Source organism: Poecilia reticulata, linkage group LG23, assembly GCF_000633615.1.
Source record: "Poecilia reticulata strain Guanapo linkage group LG23, Guppy_female_1.0+MT, whole genome shotgun sequence".
NCBI classification, from domain to species: Eukaryota; Metazoa; Chordata; class Actinopteri; order Cyprinodontiformes; family Poeciliidae; genus Poecilia; species Poecilia reticulata.
Genome location: NC_024353.1, coordinates 868,114 through 878,223, shown reverse-complemented (window position 1 = coordinate 878,223; position 10,110 = coordinate 868,114). Strand labels below are relative to the sequence as shown.

Below are 10,110 nucleotides of genomic sequence, written 5' to 3'. Positions count from 1 at the left end.
TACATTTACCCAGAATCCCCTGCGCTGTGGTCCACTTCCTGGTTTTGGAGCGGTCTCCGGTCTGCTTTGAGTTCACATTATGCATTCAAACTGCACCAGGGTTCACTTTAATTGAACCGAGACTGAGGTTTTTTGGGCAGACCAGAGTTCATCTTTTGGTCTGCATCAGAGTTTGACTTCACATTTTAATAACCTAATTTCCTGCAGTTGGTCTCAAAATCCCACAGCATCATACTGCCTCCACCGAACCATGTTTGGCTTTTTCAGGAAGAATTTTGAAACATACAAGCATTTCTCTTACTAATGTTGCACCATTTTAGTTAATTTCTAACAATTTAGAGACACTTTGTTGCAATAAATAAATAAAATGAACTTACACAAACTTACTTTTGTTGTAAATTTATTTTAACTTTTTTTTTTTTTAAATCAAGAGAAATGATTCAAATGTTGCTGAATGGAGGAGCCATTTCCTCTACCACAGCCTAAATTCCCACTTTCACTTGTTTTTTTTTTCCTATGGAAAGCTGGATTTGGGAAAACCCTCACCTCCCTCCTCTTCCTCACCGAGCCTTCACATCCGGGTTAGTGGCATTGGTTTGAGCTTCATGCTGCGTTCAAGAGTCAAGCCGTAAACTTGTACTTTTGAAGTTTTAAAGTTGTAATAGTCTCTTTTTTGTGTTATTAATAATCTAAAAAACATATAATTTTTAGAATATACCCTGAAGTTATCGCGGTATGTTTTATAACAAAATGCGATAACAAACGCATTAATATCACAGGTTTGTGAAAATTCACAGATTATTCATGCATGATTTTACAGTAGTTTCATTTTAAGTGTAAAATAAATAATTTTTAGCAATAATTTCGCTTCAAATGTTGTAAAAATGTCGCAGTTTCTCTTCTAGGCGGGTTCATTTCCTTGATGTTTCGTTAGTGTGTGGTGATAGTAGTATCTCCGAGCTTTTAGGGTTGTAGTGAACGCACCACAAGTTGAGCAGCTCAGTTATCCAAAACGCAGACTGATGATCCAGCTGCTGAACGCTGACATGGATACAACTGCGCCTTTCCACTGAAACGGGACGCATTCCAGCGTGAACTGTGACACCGCGGGGACGCAAACGGACGACGGAAAAACTTTTCCTTTTCTCTCACGACTGGACTCATGTAAACTCGCCATGTCCAAGACCCTGAAGAAGAGGAAGAACCACTGGACCAACAAAGTCCATGAGAGTATCCTTTGCAGGAATGAGGAGGGGGAGCTGGGGCTGGAGCTGAAGGGCGGCGCGGAGCACGGACAGTTCCCGGTCATCGGCGAGCTCCTCCCGGGCACAGCCGCATGCCACAGCGGGAAACTCCTCCAGGAGGACCTGCTGCTGGAAGTCAACGACACCCCGGTGGCTGGACTCACCACCAGGGATGTCCACGCTGTGGTCAAACACAGCAAAGACCCCGTGCGGCTCAAGTGTGTCAAACAAGGTAAGGTTTTTAATTATTATTTCCCGGCTCTCGCTGCAACTTTGGGATGTCTTTTCTTCTCCTGACAGGCTCCTATTGTTCCCCAGAAACTGTGAACTCCTGCAGACTTTGTCATTTTTGCATCGCCGCGCTGAAGGAAACCATTTCCCACACTCCGCTCGCTGTTTCTGAATGTTTGTTGTCGTGTTTTTAGCGCCTAGAAGCGATAAGCGGTGGTTTTACTTTAAGGGGGTGTGTTACAATTGTAGCAAGTAGAAAACGCAGATTACTGAAGCGCACATAAATCAGGGAGGAATGTAAATAAATAGCCAGCGTCACACACTAGATGACGTGTTGGCAGTAATAAGACTAACAATACAACCGGTGTTGTTTTGCTTTAACTGTGGCTGTTTTGAGCGCAACATTTTACCAGATTTAATTTGTTTTTATTTATTAGTCTGTGTTGTTTCTGCGCATTTTGTGGCATTGTTTTTTAAACTTTACCATTGCAAATATTCCGGGTTTTTTTCCTTCAAAATGTCGCATTTTATTGTTGTATATGCATGAAATGTATACTACTATAGTGATTACTTTGGAAGATATGATTAATTTCTCATTTTTATGTTTGTCAATTAGCACTTTTGGTTTCTATTGCTGTGAAAGTCCATCTAGGAAGCAAACATACTGCATTCACACTGACTGGGCTGACTGCCATCCATATTCAGACCCAACTAGCTGATTGTCGCGGCTGAAATCCAGATAAATCGAACCAGACTTTCTTATCTTTTACTGTCCAGTTTTGGCTAACATGCGTTTCGAGGACCAGGGATGCAGCCAAATCCTTTCTTGGTTGTGTACAGACACATTTCAAAGCACAAACGACTGTCAATTATGACTAGAAGTAATTATTCCTTCGTCATTTTGGCGCCCCCTTTGGGGTGTCGCCCATATGCGACGCATATGTTGCACTTTTTGATTTTCACTAATATCAGAGGTCAAATGACGATGATAATAGTATTAGAAATTGGTCAAAAGTGCACCTATATTAGTTTATTAAAAATATTTCTGATAGTTTTTTCAGTATTTGCAGCTGAAACCAGACATTTACATAAATTGTATGAAACAAAGTTGTTTTTTTTCCTCACAGTCTGACATAAAATCAGAGCAAACATTAGAGTTACTAAGTTTGGTCAAACTCATAAAAAGGTGCAAACTATTATCAGACCTTTTCTGGGTTAGGTGCATTAATGGCTTCTTCTTCTCTGAATGGCATTTCAGCTCATGACTTCCAAGTCAATGACATCATTATTTAAAGACACAGTAACATTAGTGTGTGAAAACTTCAGGTTTTAAATACAGTTTCTGGGTAAAAAAAACAAATCACTGGTCTGAATTTGTCTGGCGTCTTGCAGAACAATGTTTAGTCTGATTTAATGTCGGTGAAGAAAAACATCGTTATTTCTCTCTTTTTGTAAAACAATTTATTATTATTTTTACCTGCAGTAATTAGAATTTCAGATTTAAAATTGCGTTATTCTTTGCAGAGCAGGAATTACACAAATCCGGTTTGTGTTGCACTAACTGCGATAAATTAGATTTGAAAATTGGGAGGAAATCTGTTTGTCTCTTTTCCAACATGCTGCAGAAAACAAAAAGCACCGCAAAGCGCGATACGGCCACAGAAGTCTCCATGAGTTTATCACAGATTAGTTTGTGTTTGTTGTGTCTGGGGGGGGGAAAATCCTCGGCGAGTTTTCTGGTTGTCCGGACTCTGTTGCTAAAAAAAAAAAACCCAGTGCAGGTCGAGTGGATTTTGCTTGGCTGGCTTTATCTCGTGTCGTGTCACCGACGCTTCCCCTGCCTTTGATCTCAGCTGCTGATCAGACTTGCATTGTGCGCCGGAGCCAGGAGGATCTCTGGGATCTCATTTTGAGGTGAAAAATCTTTCAAAGTGCTATAAGAGGCTTTGGATCAAAGTGTCAGCTCGTGTGTGTGTGTGTGTGTGTGTGTGTGTGTTTGCATGTGCTTAGCATCACAACAGAGATTTATTCAAAAAGCATCCAAAGCTTATATCAAATCGATGTTTTTTTTCTCTCCATGAAATGGTTACATGCTCCAGCAGCTGGAGAAGTGAGTGATCTTCTCCTCCATCTCTGCTCTTGTTTACTCGTTAGGCTGTTTATAGACTTCGATCTTATAGAAGGAGAAAAAGCAACGGCCATAGAGCTGCTTGCAGATGTGGATGTTTTTCTCATCCAAGCTGAGATTCAGTGATTTCTTCTATCTTAAGGTTTCTCTGAAGCTCAGCTGCATTACTCTGTAGTAACCTGCATCTTAAAAAACGCACCTTGATGTAACTTTTCTTATGCGTTAGCCTGGTTAACTATGTAACAAAGCATTAAACTACTCAAGTTTTTATCACATCTCAACTAGAAGTAGGTTTTAATGACCTATTGATGGCTTACGCTTAGTAAAATATCAGTTTTGCATGAGTATAACATCCATCCATTTTCTTGCACCCTTGTCCCTCAGTGGGGTCAGGAGGTGCTGGTGCATCTCCAGCTAACGTAACGGGCGAGAGGCGGGGTCACCCTGGACAGGTGGCCAGTCTGTCGCAGGGCAACACAGAGACACACAACCATGCACACACACACTCACACCTAGGGACAATTTGGAGAGGCCAATTAACCTAACAGTCATGTTTTTCCTGTGGGAGGAAACCGGAGTACCCGGAGAAAACCCACGTATGCACAGGGAGAACATGCAAACTCCATGCAGAAAGACCGGGGCCGGGAATCGAACCCAGAACCTTCTTGCTGCAAGGCAACAGCTCTACCAACTGCACCACTGTGCAGCCCCTGAGTATAACATAATATATTTAATTTGAAATGATAAATTAAAGTAGTGTTTGTACTATTGCAAAACATTTCTAATGCAAAAACATAACAGGAAAGTGTAATGAAGTATTACAGCCACATTAAGAGAGGAATAAAATAAAATTACAAGAATAAATGTAATATTTCAACTTATGACATTGTTGTTGAAATATTAAGATTTTATTCCCCTATTAACTTGAATTTATTCTTGTATTATTTCAACTTTATTCTCAGTTTTATTACTTCATTCTCTTACAAGTTTATTCTCATAATTTTATTATTTTTTCCTATTATGGGCCTAAAACTCCATCACAGGAAAATGATAAAACAAGCGACTGTTTTATGTTTTTACCTTAAACTTTGCTTGACGTAACAATTAACTATTTTACCTGCTAACATTTTATATGCATTTTAAATCCTGTGGTTAAAATTATATACTCTTTAACAGTAGGAAAGCAAACATATCAGGGGTTTGCTCCCAATAGTCGATTCTTTACTGTGACTTTTTACGGAGCTCCACTAGTGCCAATCATGTGATAAAAATGATTTCTCCAAGACGAAGAAAGAAGACAGAGTTGATCCCCTCGCCGAGTTAGAAGATGATACTAATTGTATAAAAATGTAAATAATTTACCAAAGGGGTTCTGTAAGCTCTAGGACAGTCTACTGGAATAGGGGCGTTGTGGTTAGCGCTGCGCCTCTCATGTGGAGGCTCTGAACCGCGGCTGTATCCGGACTTCAATTCCCACCTATGGTTCCCTTGACCCATACCTCTCTATTGTTGGATTATTGTTAAATAAATTGAACTAGTGCCGAAACAAATCTTTAAAAAAAACCTAAGAGAACTGGAATAATGGTGCGTTTACACCTCATGCATCAGGAGCGTCTGGTTTACATTCAAAGTCTATGTGGAGGCGCGTTGAGGCCCCTTTGAAGCGTTTTGACACGTCAAGCGCGTCCGACAACGGCTAGAGCAATTTAGAGGCCTCCACTTGGACTCTGAATGTAAACCAGACGCCTCTGGCGCGTGAAACTTGTGGAGTAAAATGTCAAACGTCTGACTTCAAAGTGCTCAAGTGTCGAACTTGTTTTTGACGCGCGACATGCGTTGTCTGTGAAGGCACCATAATGTGCAGCAACGCATCATGATGTCGCGCTTTTCATCCACCCAACTTTTTCTGCTGCCGTCTGCACGTCAGTTCGTCCTGCTGAGTCAGCGGAGCGTCCTGCTGCGTGTCGGGGCGGAGGAGCAGCAGGAGGCTGAATTTAACCAATCAAACTGGATCCCTTCACTTTGTTTAATGATGATCCACGTTTGATGTCATCAGCCATTGAATGACCGTTATTGACGGTTTGAAACAAAAAAAAAAAACAAGTCGACCGACTTTGCTGCTGACGAATACGTGCGGATAATGTTCTGCTTCTTGTTCTTTTAATTCTGCATGACTTGGTATAAGTGGGATTTTTTAAATCAATATTTGCTGTGAATAAATCTAATAAAGCCTGTAAGCTGCTCTGACGTCACTGCAACTAGTTGACATCGTCTAGACTTTTGTCATGTTTTAGTCCACTTTAAAAATACAAAGTTGTGTAATTTTATGTCTTGACGCGACCGTATAAATATCCCCGTACTCCAATTTGCTTAACAACCAACATGTAAATTATGAATAAAGACTCATGAATTGGTTTTCTCGCCACTTTTGAGCCTCCTGTCAAGGAACTAATCACTGACCAGCTTCCATACGTGGCTGATTTCCTAAGTATCTGCCGGCCTTTCTGAATAATACATCAAGCTCTGCTTCCAGTGGTTTGCTGCTATATTAAAAGCTGTTGCTTTCTTTTGCTCTGAATATCTTGCCCAGAGTGTCGACATTAATTGTCTTCCCCGCAATTAAAAATGCAAGCCTTATTCCTGCTCTGAAACATAAATGTAAGCGAAGTATTTTTAAATTTTTGGCCATCATTAGCTTACGTTGTTTGCATGAGGTTGGGTTGTTTGTTGCTCTTTGGAGTGATCATTAGATTAGTTTGCAATCAGGACATAATTAGGATCTGTGCAAAGCAGAAAAAAAGGCTAAGACAATAAATGACATGATTTGGAGCATCAAGAATATCGTCATGGTTGTTGTGGATTTGAAGTCATTAAAGAATAACGATGCACATTTTCTCAGTGTCTCTTCTTGAGTTTGTAGCAGGCAGTTTTTTAGAAATAAGAAGAAGCTCCAACTTGATTGGAAGAAATCATCCAACACTTTTCTTTTAAGAGCTAACAGGAAAACCTGAAGGCATCATTAAATGAAATAAATCTGATGAGCTAATGCCGTCTGGAGGTAAACTCCCTTCACTTGGGTAGGACTGAATCGATTAATCGCGATTAATCGGTTGATTGAAATCATCGACTAAGTTGGTACTCAGTTAAATTTAGTATACAGTCTTAAAAATAGACTAAATGCTGTAAGAAGAACAAACTGAGTTTTTCTGTCATTGATTTTAAATAATTTTTTAGTTGCAGATGCATCCTTTGCATCATAAAGCCTTCACAAAAGGAATGCTGTGATATTTTATTTGGCTTTAAAAAAGGAATTGAATTGTTTGTGGACTGTTTGTGTTTCAAATGTTTTATAAAAAATGTTAAGTGGTTAAATGAAAAATCAGCCGTGTAAGACGTTTTTAAAATCCGATTAATCGTCAGAATAACCGATTAATCGATTATAAATCGAGTAAAGTTAAAAGTTGATCTCTTTCACAAAATATTCACAAATCTGCAAAGACGAGACAAAAATGCAATAATTGAGATCATTTTAATTTATGATGTGATTAATTGATTTATTGCTCACTGCGACAAGTTTGGAAAACAATCTTGGTGTCAAAACTGCTTCAAATTTAAACTAGTACTGTTATTGTCAAAAATTATTTTTGGATCTTGTTTATGCCAGAAAACAAACCACGTTAAATTAAATGAGCTTTTCTGTAACTGATGAGGAGAAATCTAAAATATTTAGTTAAATCAGGAGCTTGTTGATGGCTACCAAGTGTTTTTTTCTGAACTTGCTAATAACAAAAATGTTTAAACCTTTTAAAGGACTAAATTGTTTTCATACAAATAAACTTCTGGCCAGGATTGCAGATTTTTTTATTTTCCTTTTTAAATATTCAAGATGTTTCCAGTACATTTCTTTAGCCGCTGGTATCTTTCTGTTTGTTGATTTATCAAACAAGCTCTAATTAATCTGATTTTCTTTTAAAAAAAGTATTTATAATAATCTTAAACTGAAAATTAAACCTCATTTGCATTAATATTTTATCACAGTAGCTTCACTATTGTGATTATAAGAGGCATAAACCAATAAAAACGGCAGTAAACAAGGCCACAGATTGGTGTATTTTGTAAGCATAACAAATCTCTACTCGATCTTATCCTTTAGTAAACTACAGAAACGCATCAAGTAAAACATGAAGATAAATTAGTTTTATTGTCCGTCTCCTTCAGTGACGTCTGCAGAGCTTTTATTCCGCCTCCAGTCGGGCGTCAGGCTCTTCCTGCTGCTCTCCGCTGTGCGGCTGAGACCCGCGCTCCGATTGAGGCGTCGCGCTCGGCGTGCAGCAGGTAAGAGCAGACGTCTCCAGGTTGGCCCGAGGCGATCGCTGTGCCTGCTGGGAGCCCACTGAGTTCGGCTGCAGCCGGCAGAAAGTCATTACAGCCGGCTGAGCGGCGGGAGCCGGCCGTGGCAGCACCTCTTGAGTTTTAAAAGGCTGTTTGCAGCCCAATGCGGGTCTCTGGTGACGGACAACCCAAGTGGAGCACTTGGGTTGTCGGTGAAATATATTGGGAGAGAAATATTGCCGTGAAAGCAGGTGGCGATGGTGAACAACCGTTTTGTGGGATTTCTGCAACGCAAAGGTGAAACAATGGATTTTTAAGATGTAATAGAAGTGATTCCAGCTATAAACTTGTTAAGTCCTGTGCAGCTTCCCTGCTCATTTTGAATGGCGTCCCACAGCATGATCCTGCTTCCACCGTGTTTTACCATTGGGATGATGTGGTGTTGAACTCATTTTCATTTTGGGTGATGCTTATATTCCCAGCATCTTCCACAGGAGATGATAAACATCTTCAAAGGTAGGCCTGTGACAATAACCAATAAATAAATTAATCATATTATAAATCAAAACATTTGCATGTTTATAATAATGCAAGGACACATTCTCAAAGATTGATGCATTTTAAATCCTAACGAAGGTTTAAGACATTTTAAATATTGCAAATAAAAACAATAAATAAAATTTATTATAAAGTCTCAAAACAAAATTGTCCTTAAAAAAAGGTTTAGTTGAAACAGAAGCACCAGACTGAAGACTTTTATCATCCAGTTTTTATGAGAAACACAGAAAAGCTTTAAATCATGCCAATGGAAATTATTGAGCTCGTTTTAATTCAACGTGATTAATTGATTTATTGATTACCATGACAGGCCTGTTTGTCAAAAATCTCGACTGTCTTGTTATCACAGCCAAACCTCCACTCACCAGTTCATCAATAATCTTTTCCCATGAACACGACAGACATGAAGTACCTTTAGTTTCCTGATGAAATGTCAGATCACCTGCTGATTCTGAGTCACTGTTTGTCTTTTCCTCACAGCTTGGAGAAACGACGATGCTTTTTGTTTTTAAATTTTCTTTTTTAAACAAAACGATGTCTGCTGAAGCAGCTCAGTTTAAGATGAAGCCGTTCTGTTCGCTCCGCGGTGTGAGCTGCGCAGGGAGAGCGAGCGTTTTACGACGGCGCCAAGTTAATGACGTGTGTCCAAGTAATGCCTTGATGGATGTGGGTGATGATGGGTTTGGACCGGTCATTTGAAACATGGGACGGGGCGATCCCTGACAACTTGTGTGCAGTTTGACACACATGCTGCTGTCGGCAGCGCAGTAATGATTCCTGCAGTCAGACTCATCTGTCATCTTGTCAGAGTCCCACTGAGGGTGTAAAGTTGCACCAGCGATTGCAGCACAGATACTGTGACACACACACAGCCGTTTAGAAAGATGCTGTGCTCCGGAGTGTGTGTGTGTGTGTGTGTGTGCATCCCTGGAGCTTTCGTTCCACTTACCACATCCTGTCCAATCATGCTTGACAGAAGTTCGGTGGTTGTCTCTCAGGACAGTTATGCTCATACAGTAGCCACCAGCTTTCACACACGTTGCAGTTTTTCTCTTCTTGTTGATGTCAGCCAGCTGTTTAGGTGTTAAGCTGACTGAGCAGCCAAAAGCTTTTGGCTTTATGTCTGTGTGTTGCAGACAGTACCAACTTTCAGAAGTGTTTGTCTTGGTTTCAACTCGCAGCGCGCTATATAGACGATATGCGGTAGAAACGATAGAAATTTGGCCTACAGTAGAGACCTGTAGTTTACTGTGGAGATGCTTGTGGATGAAGTAACGGGCCGGCATCAAAACAGAACCAGCGGAAAGCAGCGTGACTGAGATCGCAAGGGAAAGAGCTCGTTAAAAAGGCAGGTGGAGAAACGGAAATGATCAGGACCTGGTTCAGGTTTAGCCTACGAGGTCTTAGTGCGACGCTCAGAAGGAGCGCAGCAGATGTCGCGGTCAGACAGCGAGGAAGCCAGGGGTAAAGGTTCACACAGGATTGGGGCCACTGCAGCCAGGACGCGCACCAGGAAAGGCTTGCCGAGTCCAATGAGCCCCGTCTCTTATCCCTCCTCCCATTTTAGCGTGACACTCGGAAGGAGCGCAGCAGATGTCGCGGTCAGACAGCGAGGAA

The 10,110-nt window shown here is 40.5% G+C and overlaps 1 protein-coding gene across 8 annotated transcripts in view; it reads left to right on the top strand.

The window, feature by feature from the left end:
- The first annotated feature begins 985 nt into the window (after positions 1-985).
- magi2a (membrane associated guanylate kinase, WW and PDZ domain containing 2a) overlaps positions 986-10,110 on the top strand; it is a 246,390-nt gene continuing 237,265 nt past the window's right edge. For 3 of the 8 annotated variants that reach the window (XM_008400375.2, XM_008400370.2, XM_017302738.1), the window contains exon 1: positions 996-1,476. In XM_008400375.2, the coding sequence (XP_008398597.1) occupies positions 1,176-1,476 (301 nt within the window). In that variant the 5' untranslated portion in view covers positions 996-1,175. Of the gene's footprint in view, positions 1,477-10,110 lie in introns of all 8 variants that reach the window. The other 5 variants (XM_008400380.2, XM_017302745.1, XM_008400379.2 and 2 more) reach the window with 4 other exon arrangements.